At 45.0% G+C, this 21,328-nt stretch overlaps 1 protein-coding gene across 2 annotated transcripts in view; it reads right to left on the bottom strand.

The window, feature by feature from the left end:
- Positions 1-21,328, bottom strand: part of MYL1 (myosin light chain 1) — a 39,695-nt gene that overhangs the window by 502 nt on the left and 17,865 nt on the right. Inside the window, exons 1-6 of one of the 2 annotated variants that reach the window (XM_077319337.1) lie at positions 17,079-17,212; positions 15,961-15,985; positions 7,064-7,207; positions 3,971-4,144; positions 1,756-1,833; positions 832-884 (exon numbers count right to left, since the gene is read on the bottom strand). In XM_077319337.1, the coding sequence (XP_077175452.1) occupies positions 856-884; positions 1,756-1,833; positions 3,971-4,144; positions 7,064-7,207; positions 15,961-15,985; positions 17,079-17,081 (453 nt within the window). In that variant the 5' untranslated portion in view covers positions 17,082-17,212 and the 3' untranslated portion in view covers positions 832-855. Of the gene's footprint in view, positions 1-831; positions 885-1,755; positions 1,834-3,970; positions 4,145-7,063; positions 7,208-15,665; positions 15,694-15,960; positions 15,986-17,078; positions 17,213-21,328 lie in introns of those variants that run through there. The other variant, XM_077319336.1, reaches the window with a different exon arrangement.

Below are 21,328 nucleotides of genomic sequence, written 5' to 3'. Positions count from 1 at the left end.
TTTATAGAGGAGAAAGTATATCAGTGGCTACTAGCCCGGGTGACTGAGGGGAACCTTCACATTCAGAGGCAGGAATCCTCTGAATCCAGAGCCAGGAGGCCACATGAGGAGAAGGTCTGAGGCTCTGTGGCCTCTTGATGGCCATCCAGAGGAACTGGTTGGCTATTGTGTGACTAGATCAGGGGTAGGCAAACTGTGGCCCTCCAGATGTCCACGGACTACAATTCCCATGAGCCCCTGCCAGCAGTTTGCCTACCCCTGGACTAGATGGACTGTTGATCTGGTCTAGCAGGGCTTCTTTTATGTTCTTATGATGTATTTGAAAGCCAGAGAAATAAAAGAAACGTTGGTTTTCATACCCTGCATTTCACTCCTCAAAGGAGTACCTTCCCTTCTTCTCCCACAACACCCTGTGAGGTATGTGGGGCCGAGAGAGCTCTCGGAGAACTGTTCTCAGAGAACTGTGATTAGCCCAAGATCACTCAGTTCCCCAGATTAGAAGTCATTGCTCTCAACCAGTTCACTAAACTGGCTCATCCAGGTTAGGCTTCACAGAACATTCCAAGTATTTGCTCGGACAGATTTGTCCGAGATCTGACAAGATCAGATTCTACCATGCCACTTATCCTCCTTTTGGCTTGGGACATTCTTGTATCATGCTCTTCTTTCAAAGTTTTCTTGAGGTTTGTGGGGAAACCAACAAGGTTTTTCAAGACCATGCATGAAACTTCCTGGGGCCTCCATGACCATGCATATCAATGATGCTTCACCTTGTTCATTGTCCACCACAAATTTGAAGAACCAAAGAAATGTGTCCCCCAAGGAACTTACCAAGCTGTGTCTTGAGAAGTCCGCTTAGACAGACATGATGTGCCTCACAAATGCTGCAGAAGAATACATGATAGACACAGTGTTAAAGGGGACAATGAAAGCAGCACCTGCCTTTAAATCTCACTGAATGACTCCCAGAGGGCAGCCATGTTAGCCTTCAGTAGGACAGCTAGATTTGAGCCCAGTAGGACCTTAGAGACCAAGATTTTAGGGGAATAAGCTTCTGAGAGTCAGAGTTCTGTTCATCAGGTATCTGGTCAAGGGAACTTTGATTCTTGTCGATCTCTAAAATTCTTTTGTCCTCACGTCACTCTGCTTGGCATCCAGAAGGTCTTAGGTTCAATCCCTGGCATGTCTAGTTGATGTGAAAGACCTTTGCCCAAGAATCTGTTCTTACACGGCACAGGATGGGGCAGGTGACAGTGAGCTTTGCTCTAAAGAACTTATTGGAATGAGCGACTCAGGGTCTGGACCTTGGGGGCGTGTCTAGATGTTCTTTCCTTGAATGTGATGCCTCTCTTTGTCTCAACCTGGGAGCTGCCCTCTGACCCCTCCTCTCTTTCTGTGTACTTTGTCCTCTCATTTATTTCACATGGCCTTCCATGGAGATACACATCTCTGCAAGTCTGTCCTGTGAAGACTCATGCTCCCCATACACCTGATGCTGCATTAGCTGGCCATTTGTGATAGGGGAAGTACTATTTAGGTTGGGCTTCTCTTTCTCGTTTCATCTTATACCTGAATGTGAACTGAATCGACTTAAATAAATGCAAGTTATTTTCTAAGAGATTTATTTACTGCTCTCAGTACCACACTTCTATAGCTGGGCAAAACTCTGGTTCACCAGATATCCCATTAAAGATTACACGATGTTAGGGAGGCACTTGACACAGGACAATTTTCTGCTTGGACAGAGGCCCTTACCCTCGTAATTGATGCAGCCGTTGGAGTCTTCCTGCCCTTTCATCAGTTCTTCTACATCTTCTTCCCTCATCTTCTCACCTACATTGCAGTGAGACAAGGTTACTCTCTGGTTGTAAGTTACAGCAAAAGAGCACATGCCCTTGTCATCAGTTCCTTTCATGCTCAAACAATTTCACGCTTGAGAAGATTCCCTCCCCGCCCCCCATTGTGCCCTGTAAACACTTTGGAGCAGAGGAGTTGGTGCCGTGCATGGAACCATGCCCTTAATTCCAAAATGAATCACAGATAAATCCAGGATCCAGGAATGAAATCTATCTGTGGATGCTTCTCATTAGCTCAGGAGTGTAAGGAAGCCTTTAGGAGCAAACTGTTCTCCTGTTGGGGGTAAGAAGAGCCCTGCTGAATCAGACCAGCTAAAGTGCCTCTAGTCAAGCACCCCATCTTACACAGTGGCCCACCAGTTCCTTTAAAGGTCCACAAACAGGGAAGAGAAGACAAAGACATGAGAAAGACATCAGAAGAACTCTGCTGTATCAGACCAGCTAGAGTCCATCTAGTCCAGGGGTAGTCAAACTGTGGCCCTCCAGATGTCTATGGACTACAATTCCCATGAGCCCCTGCCAGCATTTGCTCATGGGAATTGTAGTCCATGGACATCTGGAGGGCTGCAGTTTGACTACCCCTGATCTAATCAATTAGCTAGGGTCCATTTAATTCTTTCTATAAGAACATGAGAAGGGCTATGCCGGATCAGACCAATAGTCCATCTGGCCCAGCACCCTGTCCCACACAGTAGCCAACCAGTTCTTCTGGGCAGCCAATAATACAGCAGAGAGTAGGATGGCTAGCTCTGGATTGGGAAATATCTGGACATTTTGGGAGTGGAGCTTGTAGAGAAGGGGAAGGGGGGTTGGAGAGGGAAGAAACCTCAGCATGGAATGATGACAGATGCTGCTCTCCATAGCTATTTTCTCCAGGAGATGTCCATCATCTGCAGATCCACCACAATAATGGGAGATCTCCAGACTCCACCTGGGGATTGTCTATTTTGGTGCAGAGGCTGAGGCCTAATAAGAACCTAAGAAGTGCTCTGCTGGATCAGACCAGTGAAGGTCCATATAATAATAATAATAAACTTTATTTTTATATCCAACTCTTCCTATGCTGAGGGCAGGTAACAACCATTAATAACAATAAAATCTACTGTATAAATACAGTAAAAGCATTCTGTTATATATAGATCCCAACTACATTCAGGTTTTGATTGGAGGAAAGGTCCAATCTACTCCAGTCCAATCTTAGTTTATGGCAGTGAGGCCAGCATTTCTTTGAGGTCAATCAGGGCCTGGTGGAACAGCTCTGTTTTGCATGCCAATTTAATTTTAATGACCTTTGGGGGGCATGGATCCCTAGATACACTGATCCCAGATCATTTAGGGCTTTGAAGGTTAATTCAAAACCTTGAACTTGATCCAGTCTACAACCTGGAGCCAATGCTGCATTCTGAACTAGATGGAGTTTCTGGAACAGTCTCAAGGGAAGCCCTGTGTAGAGTGAGTTGCAGAAGTCTAATCTAGAGGTGACCATTGCATCCTCTCTCACACAGTGGCCAACCAGCTCCTTTGGGGGGGGGGCAAGAACAGGGCAAAGTAGCCAAGGCCTTCATAGGCACATAAGAAGAAACTTACTCGATCAGATCAATGTTCCATCTAATCCAAGATCCTCTCCCATCACAATGGCCAGCTGTTTCCTCTGAGATCAGCAGAGTAGAGAAGCTGAGACCTTCCCCTGATAAGAACCTCGGAATAGCCCTGATGGATCTGACCAGTGAAGGTCCACCTAGCCCAGCATCCCATCTCACACAGCTAGCCAGTTCCTCTAGAAAGCCAACAACACGGTATGGAAGCTGAGGTCTTTATAAGAACTCAAGAAAAGCCCTGCAGGTAATAAAGGTTAACTGAGACTCCGGTCTCACACAGTGGCCAACCAGTTCCTCTGGAGGGCCAACAACACAGCAGAGAGGCTGATGCCTTTCCTTGTTATTGTCTCCTGGCTCTGGGATTCGGAGGTTGACAGTCTCTGGATGTGGAGGTCTCTTTCAGGCACCAGCCACTGATAGACCTCTCCCCCATGAGTCTATCTAATCGCCTCTGTAAAGCCAATGCTCCTCTTTCTGAATTCTAGGTCTTCTCTTAGCTTCCCTGACATGGCTTACCCAGGGTGGCCAGCACGTGACGGAGCTCAGCACCCATCACGGTCCCGTTGCCCTCCTTGTCAAAGACACGCAGACCCTCAACGAAGTCTTCAAAGCCTCCCTGGTCCTTGTTGTTGGCAGCTGCCTGCAACATGGGCAGGAACTCATCGAACCCAATTTTCTTGGCATTCATCTCTGTAACAACATTACAATAATCTTTATTAGGATGCACTTGCAATATTTTTAGGAATTAAAGTTCTGTGCTGCTGTTTTGACTGGACTGTTGTTGTTGTTGTTGTTGTTGTTATTATTATTATTATTATTATTATTATTCAATTTATTTCCCACCACTCCCTACAGGCTCGTGGCGGGTAACAATAGTCTTAATGGACCATGTGACGGACCATGAAGTGTTAACGCCTCACAGAGTCTGGGAGCCGTTTAGTGACAGGCTTGAATGGGATTCTGTGGAGAGTGTCAGTTAAGGAACAACAGTTGGGAACTGAAAGTTGGAGAAGAGACTGTTGGGCTCTGAATGTGGAATGGGAAAGAGGCCAAAGGAGTGAGAGGATCAGAGAGGATCTTCATTTAAGATGAAAAGGGACAGAGCTTCTAGTGAAGAAAAACAATCCCTGCTAAGTGAAAAGGGAGATAGCTCTAAAAAGAGGTGATTCCTGGGCAGAGTCTGCACTTTCTTTATTTCATTGTCAATCCTGTTGAATTCAGATCGCTTTGAACTCGATTCTTCCTCTCCCCCCCCCCATTGAAACAGGAAAGTCTTCTGCACGTGGTTAGGGTAGTTCAGGAGGGGGGAGGAAGCCAAGCCTCGTTCTTTCTTTTCTTGGAGGGGTGTGGGAGAGGATCAAAAAAGGCAGAGGAGGGAGAAAAAATCCAGGACCAACAGAAATTGAGAGAAATTAGGGGCTTCTCCATTAAGGCAAGCATGACACATGACCAGGTGTAGCCTATCAGAGGTTTTCTACCACGGAGCTTTCTTTCCCAAATGGATATTGAGGATTAAAAGCACTCTGAGATATCGCACAATAAAGGTAGGGTCACGCTGGATCAATCCTTCTTGCTGCAGAAGGAAATTTTAAATCGCCCCAAATCCAAACGGAAATCACATTCTGTGTAGAGGGCAGGGACTGAATCGATCTGGGGTTGGAATAAAAGCTCCGTGCAGTTTACACCCAGGTCTCTGTATATAGGGAAAAAATGGCGAATTTGGTTGTATTTCCTGCCTTCTAGACTTTAAGACTCAGTGAAATTCAGAAAACTATGCCTGAGTGTTTATGCAGAAAATGAAATGAAAGCCTGTTTCCCCAAAATTTCAAAGATCTTGTTGAAAACCAAAAATGCTTACTTGTTGGCAAGAAATTCATCTGAGTTAATGTGATTACAAAGCTACCTCAGTCTTATTAGCAGTTCACCTCATACACCCTACATCTGATTCTACCTGGCCATTCCTTTTCTCTGGAGCATGCTACGAAGATGGTGAGCGGTTTGGAGACCAAGTCATATGAGGAAAGGTTGATGGAGCCTGATCTCTTTAGCCTAGAGAGAAGACGACTAAGAGGTGATATAATAGCCATCTATGATTCTAAGTTAAATAAAACATTTTGTTTATTTTGAACTTTTGAAAGCCTCTTGTGTGCCATTTCAGAAGGTGAACATAAGAAGGGAATAGTATCCCTTCCCTCAGTTCCCTGGGCTCGGCCATCATCGATATATTATATATATATAAAGGTGACTGGCTGAGACAGCCATAGAAAAGCAAATAAAAAGAAAACTGATATAGGGGCTGCTCAGCAAGAAAGAAGAAGGAGAAGGGAGGAATCCTACGTGTGAGGGAGGGAAGAGGATGAGATGGCCATAACTGCCTTTTGGTCTTAGAATCATAGAATTATTGAGTTGGAATGTGCCTCCAGTTCCATCTAGTCCAACCCCCTGTACAATGCAGGAACTCACAACTACTTAGCCACCCACAGTGACCCCAATTTCATGCCCAAGTGATCTCCCCACCAAAAGTCTCCAGAACCCAGCCTGGCCTGGAGGAATTTCATCTACCAACCCACAGTGGCGATCAGCCACTTTCCTAGGTATGGAAAGGCCATAAGAGATATACACTGGCACAGCCCTTCCTGCCCACCCATTCACAATCTGTCTAAGTTCACAAAATCACAATTTCTGTCAGATGACTATCTAGCCTCTGCTTAAAAAATTCCAAAGAAGGAGAACCCACCACCTCCTGAGGAAGCCTGTTCCACTGAGGAACCGCTCTAACTGTCAGGAACTTCTTCCAGATGTTTAGCTGAAAATTCTTTTGGATTAATTTCAACCCACTGGTTCTGGTCCAACCCTCTGGGGCAACAGAAAACAACTCTGCTCTATCTTCTCTAAGACAGCCCTTCAAGTATTTGAAGATGGTTCTCATATCACCTCTTAGCTGCCTTCTCTCCAGGCTAAACAGACCAAACTCCATACATCCAGATTAAAAAATGTAAAGGGAATAAAGACACACAAAAAAAGAAATAAAATCAGCACTTTATAGTGATGACTGATAGTTCGTTTTTGAAGATTTGGGTCATACACTGCCTAAATGTATGGATCTTATTTCTAAATCTGGAAAAGAAATTGGAGATAGAACTAATCAATAAAATTAGAGGCCTTCCTCTCCATAGCAAAACCCTTCAGGCTGGAGTGCAGGAGGGAATGCAATTTCATAGAACTTCAAATAATATCTATCCACAATGAAATGATATTTTGAAAAGCTAGATTTTGAGGATCTAAGGAAAATACAACTCTCTGATTTTGTAGCATAAAACCAATTTCTAATATTTTTAATACTTAATCAGAAGTACATCCTGCTTTCTTTCATGGGGCCTCTCCTCCCAAGTGAACCTGCCTCATTCCCCTCTTAGGGTCCATTCACCCAGCAGATCTCCCAAGACTGTTTCCCGTGCTGCCTTTTACTGCATCTCTTAAGGAGGGCTTGTTTGAAAGGAAATTTTCTTCAGCCACCCCTTATGAGAATTGTCACTGGACTGTACGGCCCACACCAAGGTCTCTTGAGGAGGATCAGACGGCGGCTGCAAGGGAGACCTGCTCACTTACCCTCATTGCTGGGGTTTCCCAGGATCTTCTTGACTTCGGCATTTGTGGGGTTCTGCCCCAAAGCACGGATGACGTCCCCAACCTGGCTAAGGGTGATCTTGCCCTCACCGGTCCTGTCGAAGAGGAGGAAAGCCTCCTTGAAGTCTGCAAGAGGGAAATACCAAACATTAACGAAGACAAATCACTCACCTATGGAGGAGTCAGTTCCCAAGATTTTCTGTAACTGAGACCCACAGACTACCCTCCCTTTGCCAGGTCCAGATAACCAACGTCTCTTGGTGACGGAAAGTGCCACCAAGTTGCAACCAACTTATGGTGATCCCAGAGGGCTTTTCACAGCAGAAGAGAGGTTTGCCCCTGCCCACCTTTGCTTAGCAATCTGGGACTCCCTTGGTTGCCTCCCATGATTCAAGCCCTGCCCCTGCTTTGCTTCTGACAGCTGATGAGATTGCCCTAGTCTGGCTATCCGGGCCAGGACAACACTGTCACTTGTCTCAGCTGTATTTATTTAGGGAGGGCTGAGAAGGATCCAGTTTTTTAGAAAAACAAATGTGATCCATTAGAGTTTTAATTTTCCCTGCAAGACTTTAGCGACATTCCCGGATCGTGCAGTTGTTTCCTTTGTGTGCCATGGGACGTAGCAGTCCCTGTCCTGGTCATTCATCATATTCAGTAACTTTTCATGTGGAAATGCTTTTCAAGGTTTAACTTACAAAACTCTAGAAGCAAGGGAAGAGTGGTGGTTTATAGGGAGGGGGTGTCTGAAACTGAGGCCTGTGACCTGCTCAGTGGGTACACTGTAATGCTGCCCACATAGAAATGACACACAACTTTCCCAGTCTTTGTTCTTGGACATGGATGAAGTCATGAATAACTCTGCAAAACATAGCGCTCCTGCAGGATTCTGTTAAGGGGTTTTTCTGAGGTTACTGAATTGACCGGAAAGTTGCTTGAAGTCTCTTGGTCAACTCAGCAAAGGGAGAGCAACTCAATTTCGCTGTATTCCAATTAGGTTTTGTAATATGATAATACCTTTAAAAAATCCCAGGCTGTATGAATCCGCAATAACTCTTTTCTAAAACAACTCCTCCTTTCCCTTACCGCAATGACATTTCATACACTGACTAAATCCCACCCTCAGCATAAGAGCCCTGCAACACGGAAGCTAATTTCCAACAGAAGCTTTGGTAATGCATTCCTGCATTCAAAGCTGGTGGCTATGAGGAGGAAATGGAAACGGAGAGACTGTGGGAAGCCACTTTGAGTCTCCCTTGATGAATGAATGAATGAATGAATGAATGAATGAAGTAAATAAAAGAATCAGCCCTGACTGGCACAGGAGTGTTAGAAGGATAACGAACGTGTCTGAAGCTCTGCATAAACGTGACGTTTTCTGTCCGGCAATCCGTCTGGGTACAACAAACCAGGAAACAGTGTTCTGTGCAGCTTCTGGGTGGGGGAGTCTCCATCTACCTGAAAGTTTCCCTCAAGCCATGCAGGATTCAGATGAACTGATGCCATAGCACAACCCCTCTTAATTAATTAATTAGATTTCTAGGACGCCGATCCTAGCTGGCTAACTAGCTATGGTGTCCATCAAGACACAGAAGCTTTAAAATATATGTCTATTTAATCCTCAACAGCAGTAAGCCAAAAATCTCTTCATGCTGCCCCTCCCTTGGCACCCTAAAGCAGCTGCTGATTTGGCTGGATGATGAACCTGGGAATGCCCCCCCAAGAGGCAAAGTGGCTGAGAACAGACTTTGGCATAGGGCAGGGGTAGTCAAACTGCGGCCCTCCAGATGTCCATGGACTACAATTCCCAGGAGCCCCCTGCCAGCGAATGCTGGCAGGGGGCTCCTGGGAATTGTAGTCCATGGACATCTGGAGGGCCGCAGTTTGACTACCCCTGGCATAGGGTGTGTCTACACACAGGAACTAACATGCTTCCAAGCCACTTTTGATGCCCTTTGCGACAGGATGTTGCATTGTGAAAGGGGAGAATCAACTGGCCAATGGTTGCTGAAGGGGATGGAGACTGACTGATTTAGCAGGACAATGCACTCAAAAGCTCACACCTTGAATAAATCTTTGTTGGTCTTCTTGTGTTACTTCAGACCAACATGGTGACCCACTTGATTTAGCAGAAGTGACAGTGCCCATGAGGTGGATTAGTCTGCCACTGCTGATTCAGCTTTCCCCCCCTTTATGAAGCCACCCTGCCCTTCCATAAATCATTATGTAAACCTTCTTATCTTAGGACAGACATGGGAGTCTGTAACCCCTTTCCAAGTGTTCAAGCTCTGAGGCGCGATTCATTTTCCTCAGGAGCACATGAAGCAGTGCTATTTTGGTGATCTCTCCAGCCCTTCTTATGCTGCTTCGGGAAGATTCTTGGCTCTCCTCGAAATTGCTGTGCTGGGTGTGTGGATGGAGGACGGTAACCTGATCGACCTGAGATTAATCCCCTCGTGATCTGGAGTGTGGAGGCCTGGGAGAGATGCCACCTGCACGCCCTCTCCTCTTACAGCTCATAAAAATTGTGGCCTTTGAGTGCTGGAAAGAGCAAGTGGTTCTCCCCTGGGGCTGCTAACAGCCCACCCTTCTCATTCACACCCCTGGAAAAATGGACCCTGTTGCCTAACGCCTCTAAGGAGTCTGCTCTCTGGGCTCCAGAAGCAACTGGCAACTTCGGCTGACAGACTCCGCATGACCGACTCAGGTCTCTGGTGAGCTTCATCCTCCCACCAATCTCGAGGGCCTTCCCAATGCAGAGCACTTTAACACTCACTAAACAATGCACTTTCCATCCACTTGCAATGCACTTTGACTGTGGCTCATTCTGCATTTTTAGTGTGCTTTTGCAGCTGGAGTTTCCTGAGTCCAATCCATACCTGTTGGGTAATGCCCTTTCAACGTGCTTTTGAAGTTGGAGTTTCCTGTGCAAAACTGGACAATCTACTTATAAAGTGCAATCTGGGCTGAATCTGCACGGAGATTTTATTGCAATCCCAGGTCAATTCAGTCCCTGCCATTTACACAGAATGCGATTTCCATTTTGATTTGGGGCGATTTAAAATTTTCATCTGCAACAAGCATGATTGATCCAGAGTGACCCTACCTTTCCCCCGCAATAACCTAGAGTAGATATAACCCTCGATATTTGAAAAATTGGAATGAGTAAAGGTGCAGCTCTTTGCTTTTCCCCGAACTAACTTGCTGCCTAGCCTCCATCATTGTACAAAAGCCCTGATTGGCCAGGGCATCAGTTCAAAGGCTTCCTGGTTGTAAAACTTTCCTCCCGAGATTTATTTTTTCTGTTTGTTTCCCTCTGGAATCTGTTTTAAAGTGACTGTGCTCCAGAACCAGCAGAGATTTGCCTCATTCTCTGAGAGGCTGCTCCTGCTGGCTGGCTGACTGCTTGGCTCCCCCCCCCCCCCAGGCTCATTAGAGAAAGAGCCTCGTGCTGTGCTAGGCTTCTCCACCAGCAGTCAAAAGAAGAGAAATAAAACCCTCCCCCCTCTCAGCTCCCTGAATCATGTGCAGAACACTTTATGTTTCAAGTCAGGGGAAAGTAATGAGGAAGAGCCGGGTTCAAATTGATCTCAATTCAACAGGATTGACAATGGAATAAGCAAAGTAAGTGCAGATTCAGCCCTGCTTCAAAAGTGCATTGAAAGTGCATTATCCAACATGTGTGGAAGGAACCTGTGTGTGATGGCAAAACCTACTCCAAATATATGGATATATGAATTTAGCTGGTTGGGAGGTTTCAGCTGGTTTGAAGGGACGTTTTCAGCCCTGGTCCCTTCTTGGTAGAGTGAACTCCTAGAGGAAATCTGGGCCCTGACGGAGCAAGTAAAATTCCTGCAAGACAGACCTCTTCCACCAAGCATTCAGAATATAGTAAGCTACTCTAGTATACTTCCCTATCGTTGACTCTTTTTTGCTGAATTGTTGGAAAACAAACAAGTTCGTAAGTTGGAGGCATTTTAGTGTTTTAATGCTTAATTTAGAGTTTATTTTTTATTTATAAAACGTATATAGAATCATAGAGTTGGACGGGACCTCCAGGGTCATCTAGTCCAACCCCCTGCACAATGCAGGAACTCACAACTACTTGCCCACCTACAGTGACCCCAATTTCATGCCCATGTGTTTCCCCACCACCACCCAAAATCTCCAGAATCCAGCTTGGCCTGGAGGAATTTCACCTGCCATCCCACAGTGGCGATCAGCAATTCCCTGGGTATGCAAGGAAGGGCCATAAGAGACAAACACTGGCACGCCCCTTCCTGCCCACCCACTCACAATCTGCCTAAGTATGCATTTTATATTACTGTAATCTGCCCTGAGTTTTCAAAGATAGGGTAGAATATAAACAAACAACCAAATAAATAAAATCCAGAGTTACAAAACCCTTCTATTATTTCTGGGTTGAAAATTCTTTCTTTGTTTTTACCGCAAGGAGTTCTCTTACATACAATCTTAAGACTGTAATAAACTCTAACAGTCTTGTGTATTTGGGGGCAGATTTTAAAATTTTAAAATAATATATATAGTATACAATATATATAGTGTGATCTTAATTATAACTTTATAAAATCAGTAATAATATTGTTGTGTTACACATGGCAGATTCCCCTGAAAGAACCTTTTGTGGGCAAAACCAATTGGGGGGTGGGGATTTGTTTTAGTCATTAAAAAAATAACTGAATTTAAAAAATAACTTGACCTATTTTGCACCATCGGCCTTGGCCTTGTTTTCCCACACATACGCATCTGATAGAGCAAACTCTGAGCAATTTTCCCCCCCTATTATAAAAAAATCCTTGATGACGAATACCCACTTTTTGAGGAGTGAAAAAATCCCTAAAAGGTAAAGGTATCCCCTGTGCAAGCACCGAGTCATGTCTGACCCTTGGGGTGACGCCCTCCAGCGTTTTCTTGGCGGACTCAGTACGGGGTGGTTTGCCAGTGCCTTCCCCAGTCATTACCGTTTACCCCCCAGCAAGCTGGGTACTCATTTTACCGACCTCGGAAGGATGGAAGGCTGAGTCAACCTTGAACCAGCTGCTGGGATTGAACTCCCAGCCTCATGGGCAAAGCTTTCAGACGGCTGCCTTACCACTCTGCGCCACAGGAGGCTCATTTTTCAGGAGGAAAAAATCCCTAGCATGTAGCTATTCTTAACTCTTCTTACTGGGAGAAGTAGGTTAATTCAACTGGTGGGGAAAAGACTGGCATGTGTCCCCAAGTCATGTTGGCTCAGCTGTTAATTCTTGTCTGCATGTCACTGGGTATCACTGCTACAGCAAATAGATTATGCTTGGGCATGTCCTCCTGTCCTCCAGACTTCCTTTTGATCACTGTACCATTTACTCAGTTTCACAACAGGTGGAAGTGGCTGAAATAGCTACCCCCCTCCCCGCAGGCCAGGAATGTGTCCTCCGCTCTATGTGAACATACAACAATGGACAGAACAAAGTTTGAGCCCAGTGGCATCTTTAAGACTAGCAAAGTTCTGCTGGCAATCCACCTGAATTTACGCTACCGCGGATGGAATTGGGGATTGGAGGACGAAAAATTCTACTGCAAATTGTCCCCTCCACGATTCTCTGAGCTTTTCATTTCCACACTTCCTTTTCCTTCTTTTGAGGGAGGGGGGGTCACTGACAAAACAATTCCCAAATAAATTTCACACACAAATCCCAAATAATAAAAAGAAAGAAATCATGTCAGTTGTCCGTGTTTGCCTTTAGAAATCACCTTTACTCTGTTCCCACCTCTGTGCCATCAGGGAGAAAGTCACAGTCTGCTCCAGGGTCCTGACTTACAGTGTGGGGGAGCTATTCCTGTGAGCAATCGAGGCTTCAGCAGACTGATCCACCCCAGCCATCACCTGCTTTTCCCCTTCCCTGGCATTCACCATGTTTGGCCTTCTTTCACTCTTCATCAGCCTGGTTTGTTTTAGTCATTGTGCTCTTTTTGATTAATTTACAAGCGTCTATTTCTCTGTGCAGTCCTGGGGAATTGCCCGTGCCTATAGGAGCCCTGACTTGTTTATGGATGACCCTGTGGAGCTGTTATTATCATCCATAGAAGGATGCCATTAGATACACTCTATTCTATACATGCTATTATATGCTTTGGTATTAGATACCCATATTAGATTCTCATATTCAGAACAGTGGATCCCATGGGTCAAATAGAAATATAGGATTCTTAACTTACTATAGATGCTGATTTTCTGTTTCTAAGCATTTCTCCTCTGCACTAATCCAGTGCAGCACAATGTGCACAGTACCTTTGCATCCCAAGTCCCTCCTTTACCACATCCCTCCCACCTTATGTCTGTGATATAAGGACTGAGGGACCCCCATTCTTGCTTGTATCTGATGAAGGGAGCTTTGACATTCTTGGTCCCAAAATCTTGTTGATCTCTAAGGTGTTGTGGGACCCAAATCTAGGAATTAGATAATGTCAAGTCTGGAATTCTCATCAGGTCTCCTCTAATACTGCCAACGGATAGAGTATACCAAATGTAGCAAGTAAACACTAACTGAATCAATGCAGGCTCAATAAACCATTTAATGAGTGAATTTGGAGTGTGCCTATTTCCAACAAGTTAGCAAACAAGTCCCGGTGAATTACTCTTGTTTCGGTATTCTTCATCAGCCTGTAATGTAACAATCAATGGACAGAATGAGACACCATGGCAAATGCTTAGTGTTCTCTCTGTCTCCAGGATCATGCAGGGGCAACTGCTCATACTGTTCAAACTACAATCACCATTCAAAGTATCTCATTTTGTCCACTGATTGTTACATTATAAATTGACGAAGTTTACCAAAACAAGGATAATTCACAAGGAGAACACAGAGCATTTGTCATTGTATCTCATTTTATCCATTGATTGTCACATTATACACGGATGAAGTTTACTGATGAAGTTTACTGAAACAAGGATAATTCACCGGGACTTGTTTGTTATTCTGTTGGAAACTGGCACACTCCTGTTCGGAGGTTCCCTTATTAAGCTGTTTATTGAGCCTGCACATATTCATTTGGTGTTTAGACTTCTAATACTGAGCAGAGCATTCAGCAGGTAAAATCAAGCAACAAAGTTCTGAAATAAGCTGCAACGGATTTTATCATTAAAGAAGATTCTTTTATCAGTTCTTCAAAGTAATGACCAGGGTTTCCAGCCTAACCTAGGTTTCTTTCTGCTAGGACTATGGGCCCATCAGATTTTTCACTCAGTTACAGAGGCAGGTAATGCACAAAGCCACGATAAGCATTCACAAGGAGGAGAGCCTAAGGAATCAAAGGTTAATCCCAGGACATTTCCCTATTCCTAGATTTTCCTTTGTGGCAGAGTACTGAATGTTAATCTTAAACTGTTCTGAGAGCCGAGAATGACCATGGATCTACTGCAAAAAATATTCTCTCCCTTTTGGGACAGAAACCACTGAATCCCGCTGAACAGATTTTGGTGACTATCAACATTCACTATACCTGTGCGTTGGGTTGTTATAAATCAACATGTCTCAGGTATTCTGTGCAACAGAATACCTGAATCGCAAGTCATTTATTCACCAAAGATGTGTTTCACCTTATAACCCAGTAGGCAATGTCTCAAACTACATACAGTTGTTTGGTTATTTTAGGGTACCTTTATTTTGCTTATTTTTCTTCGAGAGACACAACCATCCTATCTTGGGATGTAGCATGGCAACAGGGTGGCTTTTGGGATGCTGCATCCCATGATGTGGCAAGGAAGGCTTACAGGGCCATCCAAACCAGAGTGACGCCCCATGATAAACCCCCCACCCCCCAGCTTCAGTGGACTTAGAAGGATGTAACTTGGAAGGACCACCCTGTTAGAATGGCAGTAGCAATCAAGAAGTTGCTTTGTGTTTATCTGAATATTAACTAACCAATTCACATAATATGTTATCACAACATCCTATTTTATTTAAAAACCCGATGCTCTAAAGTAGCATAATGTTAAGTTCTATTTTATGATCTGTTTTAAATTGTATTATATTAAATGACCATATTCTTTTGGTCTTTTATGTATTAACTTCATATAACTTGGTCTGAACGACTGTAATAAAGTATGAATCTGAATCTGAGTATTTAAATGACAGGCGAGGATGGTTGTCTGATAGACAAATGATTTATTACTGAGGGGGGGGGAATTGTTATTTGAATTATATGCTCAGCCCTGTTGTTTGTCTTTAATCACTCAAAACTTTTTAATGCTTTCTGAATGAATTACTGGGTGTATATTTTACTGGACAGTCCAGAATCCTTCATCTACTTACAGGCATCTTTTAAAAACAAACCAGCCCTAATTCCTTCTTTAAGCTAACCCTCTATTTTCCACCCACTGCTTGCTTTAAAGTGCCACAAAAAGAACTTTGCTCCCCCGGGTTCAGTTTCAAGCTTGAACATTTGAGGAAAAGCCTTGACAGTCTGCTCCGTAGCTGAATTCAAATCAATGAAGTGGTGCAGCTTATACCAGTGGACGTATTCCAAAGGCATCTTGCATGAAAACATGGCTGCATATGCATACTGCATACCCCATAACACTTACCATCCTGTTGATCCTTGGAGAACTCAATCTGTGTGAGATAAATCAATCACAAAAAGAAAACCTTAAAAAAATGAGACTTGCTGGAATGCAGAGCCTCCAGGTCGTTCCTTGAGACTTCTGCCCAAGATGCAAAAGCAGAGAAGCAATCCCTTTTTTCCCCTTCAAGAATTGTTAAGATGCCATCAGGTTGCTAGTCGGCTGATTCCCACTCAAACTAGTGAGCAACCACAATAGACGTACTTTGGAGTGAATCATACACTTAATACGCACAGAGTTGAATTTGTATACCACTTACCAGCGATCTGATCAGCACTGAAGGACTGCAGTGGGCAATAGAGAGAAAGAGAGAGAGAGAAAAGAAAGCAACTAGCATTGTCGAAAAAATGCATTGACAGAAAAACTTTTGTGTATACCTTCTAACAAATGCCTGTCTAACTGGTGTGAAGTAGGCCACAAATCTTGCTGTTGGTTCTTAGTTTCTAACCATTAAACAAAGGTGCTTGATACAATTTGAAGTGTACTATTAAATGTCTGCAATAGCCCTGGAAACAAGTACTGTGTAACCTGCAATCTAATGGATCGAATACCTTTTTTTGCTTAAGAGAGAGAGAGAGAGCCAGCTTGGTGCAGTGGTTAAGTGTGACAGCCTCTAATCTGGAGAACTGGGTTGGATTCCCTTCTCCTCCACATGCAGCCAGCTGGGTGACCTTGGGCTGGTTACAGTTCTCAGAGTTCTCTTAGCCCCCACTACCTCACAGGTTGTCTGTTGTAGGGGGAGGAGAACACGGTGATTGTAAGCTGCTTTGACACTCCTTTGGGTAGTGAAAAACGGTATAGAAATCAACTCTTCTTTTTCTCCCCCCCCCCAATAGCTATCTTTTGTCACAAACAGAATTCTAAGATAACCAGAAATGCCATTGCACATGATCAACACATTTACAAGAACTAGTACATTCAAGGCGCAAGATCCAAGTCCAGGATCCCCTTAAAAGACCAACAAGATCTCCAGGATATAGACTTTGAAGAGTCAGAACTGCCTTCATTGGATCTCTTTCAGGTGCTCCTGGACTTGAACCTTACTGCAGACCAAAACAAGTACCTACTCATTCATCCTGCAGCTCTTTACTGCAAAACTGTCCCGTTCATTGTTGTGCATTTGCATTTAAATGCACAAGCATTTTAGTTAGTACACATAATCTATTACGATTAGCTACTCAATGTGACCTTATGGAAGATGCCTCAGCCCCTGCCCAAAGACACCATTGCCCAACTATCCCAGTCAGCTTCCCTCAGACACTCCTTCCTCCCTGCACTGCACGCAAAATGGGTTTTCCTGACTGTCTCAACCAAAGTCATCGGAAGCTGCGCATGCCAAGATCCCCCCCGCTGGCTGAAATGGTCTCGTGAACCCACCATGATTCAGAAAGTTGGAAGGGAAGAGCAGCAGCAGCAGCAGCAGGGAGGCGGGCGGAATTAGCCGCGAGCTGTCTGAGTCCCTGAGAGTGGTCCTGACTTTCTGGCCTGCCGCCTTCTTATTTAAGCAGAGGCGGTGATGTCATGAGCAGGATCAGGTATCAGCCAGAAGTGGCCACTCCCCCTTGGAGAGCTTTTTAGCTTTCTTAGGGCAAAGGGAAAAAGAGGGATCCATTTCTTGACAGACCTCTTTCAAGGGGCTATTTTTAGGAAGCTAAAGAGAGGCAGGGGGAACGGGTTGCTGCTTCTCTGTACTGGAATCTCGTCAGCACTTTTAGGTCTGCAACATAAAGATGGGATATTCCTTATCCAGTCCTCCGCATGGCTTCCCTTTCAAGCAGGATGCCTGTTTATGGGTCTCCCCAGCCAGCTCTCCAGACAGTGGAGTGCCACGTGGTTCAACCAACATTTCGCTTGGGTTTGACATCTCTGGCATTCGCCGAGGATGACATTTGCTCGCCAACGGACTTAGTTCTGACTTATCGCATGCCAGGGGAAAGATCCTCCTTGCTTTCTGCCAGATCTGTCTTTTCGCCTGTTCAACCAAACCAGAGACTCGGAAAAAAAATGTGATTTGATTTCATTCCTTGGATTCCAATGCATCAAATCCATTTTTACTGGTTTGTGCACTGCACTCTTAACCCACTGAAGATAGTGGAACCAAGCAGATGCAGTTGAACGACAGGGCTGCAGACTCACGCAATGCAGTTCGGGGCTTCCATGCATAAAAGCGGAGGGTCACTCTCCCTCCACTCACCTGCGTGGAGTTTACTTATGTTGTGCATTTCAAGCCTGTGCAGGTTTATGTGGAAGGGGGTGGTCAAGGGGGTTGTCAACTTCCAGGTGGGGCCTGGCGATCTCCTGGGTTGAGCCCTTGATCTCCAGACTACAGGGATCAGTTCTTTGGAAAGACAAGGCTGCTGTAAAGGCTCCATGGCATTTTAACCTGTCAAGATCCCTCCCCTCTCCTAACCCCGCTGTCCCATTAGGAATTTCCCAACCCAGACTGGGTCATCCTAATGATGGGTGGGGTGGGATTTAGCCCCGTGCACCCCTTACCATGAACACTTAACATAGCCTGTATGTGCTTGGGCACATCGGTTGGCAAGAAAGAGCCATGGTCAGTTGACTTTACCAGCAATAAAGGTAAAGGTATCCCCTGTGCAAGCACCGGGTCATGTCTGACCCTTGGGGTGACACCCTCCAGCTTTTTCATGGCAGACTCAATATGGGGTGGTTTGCCAGTGCCTTCCCCAGTCATTACCGTTTACCCCCCAGCAAGCTGGGTACTCATTTTACCGACCTCGGAAGGCTGGAAGGCTGAGTCAACCTTGAGCTGGCTGCTGGGATCGAACTCCCAACCCCATGGACAGACAGCTTCAGACAACATTTCTGCCGCTTACCACTCTGCACCACAAGAGGCTCTTTTACCAGCAATACCAGGTTCCATTTCCTGCAAAAATTTTGGGCTTCCTGTTCTGCTGTACATGCATTGAACATAACATGAGAATTACTCAACACATGTCTATAGGAAAGCCAGGTGTACATTGAGCACATATTGTAGGTACACCAAGGATGTTGTTCTCTTGTAAGCCCAGGAATCAAGTCCAGACTAGGTTGCATTACTTTTTAACATGATGGCATCGTGTTTGCGTCATAAATATACAGTTGCGTCAAGCATTCTCCCTTAACAGAAGCTGACACGTGCCCTGCCAAGTCAAATTCTAGTCTCTCCAAAGTGGGTGGCTGCATGAATCTGTCTGTAGCAGCAGCAGAAAAGAGTCGAGGTCCTGGAGCACCTGGAAGACCAACAAGGTTCGTGGCAGGGATGCACTTTTGCTCCGACTTCTTCAGAACTGCTCCCCTTCTTCAGAAGGTTGCTTGTCATGGACTTTTGCTCTGTTCATTTTGTGCTTCATTCTAGACAGCTTGAGAGGGTCTATGCCTTGGTCTGTTGTAGAAGAGCTGTACTCAAGTCCAGAAGCACCTCAGAAACCAATAGGATTTCAGGGACAGTAAGCTCTTCCTTCATCAGATAACTGACAAAGGCATCTCACAAAGGGAGCTTTGGCATGCAAAAACTTCTACCCTGAAAATCCTGTTGGTTTTTAAGGTGCTTCTGGACTGGATTCTAGCTGTCCTCATTAGGGATGTGCACCCCCCCCCCAAAAAAAAAAACACAACAAATTGGCATTTCCCAATATTCCTGAATCCTAACACCAGTGTGGCAAATTTGGATTTGGCAAATATTTAGGAATGTTGAATTTTTCAGGCTCCATTATAGTCTCTGGAGACCATTACAGTCAATAATTCCCGTAAACTATAATGGAGAATCAATATGGGGGTATTTGGGGCTTGGGGGGTGCATGATTTTTTAAGTAGAGGCACCAAATTTGTAGTTAAGGTGCTGGTGTCTCTCCTCAAAAAATCCTCCAAGTTTGAAAAAGATTGGACCAGGGGCCCATAGAGGCCCACAAAGAAGGTGTCCCAATGGGGGAGGGGAAATAAAGAGAGACATGGTCCCTTTAAAATTCAAATACTTTTTGCAAGCCACAGCAGTGGCACAAGTGAAGGCATTTTAAAAGCCTTCTCCAAAAAGAGAATTCACTTCCAAGACTTTTAAAGGGACCAAGAGCCCTTTAAATGCATTTCAACTGGGTAGGTGAAAAATAGCTAAGTAAATAAATAAATAAATCTGGACGAATTCAGTAGCTGAATGCACACCCCTAGTCCTCATTATAGGCCTCTCCCCTTCCCACCCCCTCCAGGCCCATCACTGGCCATTTTGGGAGGAGGAGGTGGGTCAACAAGACCATATATGGTCATATCACCTAACATTAAAAATATATATATTAAAAATAATGAACTTCTGACCCATTTGGGAAATCCTTCCATCAAGGGTTCACGAGACCCTGCTTGAAAAAGCCTGCTCTAAAGGCAGGAAAACGAAAGGGAAAGAGTCTCCTTAGGTCACTGAGATCTCACCGTCTCCTCAAAAGGAAATGTGGGATTTGAAAATTATTGTCTTGGAAGCTCCATTCTCCTCCCAGGGACCTGGAACAGCCAGCAATACAACACATATCCACAGACCGAAGGGTCCTGCAGGAGGCATAAGAAGATAAATGGTTCCTTGGGGAGGACCCAAGCTGCGTATAGCCTTGAAGGTTAAAACTTGAACCTAGAACCTGATCTGGAAGCCAGCCAGCAACTGATGCAGCTGTCTCAGCATAGGCTGGATGTGGGCCCTCCAAGATGACCTAGTGAGGACCCTCACAGCCGCAATTTGCAACAATTGCATTTTCCAGGTCAGAGAAGGAAGGCCCGTATAGAGCGAGTTACAGAATTCCAGTCTGAAAGTGACTGTTGTTGTTGTTGTTGTTGTTGTTATTATTGTTGTTGTTTAATTTATATCCCGCCTCCCCCCGGAGGCTCGAGGCGGGTCACATAAAATCAATCCCCTAAAAACAGTAACAAGAACAATAAAACACAGTACACCAATCACAACAAGGCAAGACAAGAATGGCGGCCAGGTTCATGCAATTAACCCAATTTCCCTAACCCCATTAAAAGGAAGAAAAAAAAGGGGCGGGGGCTGATGTTGAATGGATCATGATGGCCAAGTGTTCAGAGGACAAGTAGGACACTAGTAGCCTAGCTTGGCATAGATGTAAACACGCTATTTGGGCTACGTTTGGGATCTGTGCCTCCATAGACAAGGAGGCATCAAAGATCACACCCAAATTCCTGGCTGCCGACACGGGTGTAAGCTGCACACCATCCAGGCAGGGGAAACACACTTCCTGATCCTGTCCCCTTCTGTCCAGCCACAGGACCTCCATCTTGGAGGGGTTGAGTTTCAGATGATTCTTCCTGAGCCACCCAGCCACTGCTTCCAAACATCTGGTGAATGTTTCTGGAGGGGAATCCATCAGGAGATAGAGCTGGGTGTCATCCATATATGGATGACACCCAGGACCAAAACTCCAGACAAGCTGAGCCAGAGTGCCCATATAGACGTTAAAAAGCATGGGGTAGAGTATCGCCCCTTGCGGTACTTGACACGGGAGCATGAGGGGGTCAGATAAAACCTCCCCCATAGCTACCCTTTGTGACTGGTTCTTAAGGAAGGAGACCAGCCACTGTAAAACTGTCCCCGTAACCTCCATCTCAGCAAGTTGGTGGACTAACAG

The sequence above is a fragment of the Paroedura picta genome, chromosome 2, assembly GCF_049243985.1.
Source record: "Paroedura picta isolate Pp20150507F chromosome 2, Ppicta_v3.0, whole genome shotgun sequence".
Classification (NCBI taxonomy): Eukaryota; Metazoa; Chordata; class Lepidosauria; order Squamata; family Gekkonidae; genus Paroedura; species Paroedura picta.
Note: the sequence above shows the minus strand (reverse complement) of the source record. Positions and strands in the feature narration are given on the sequence as shown.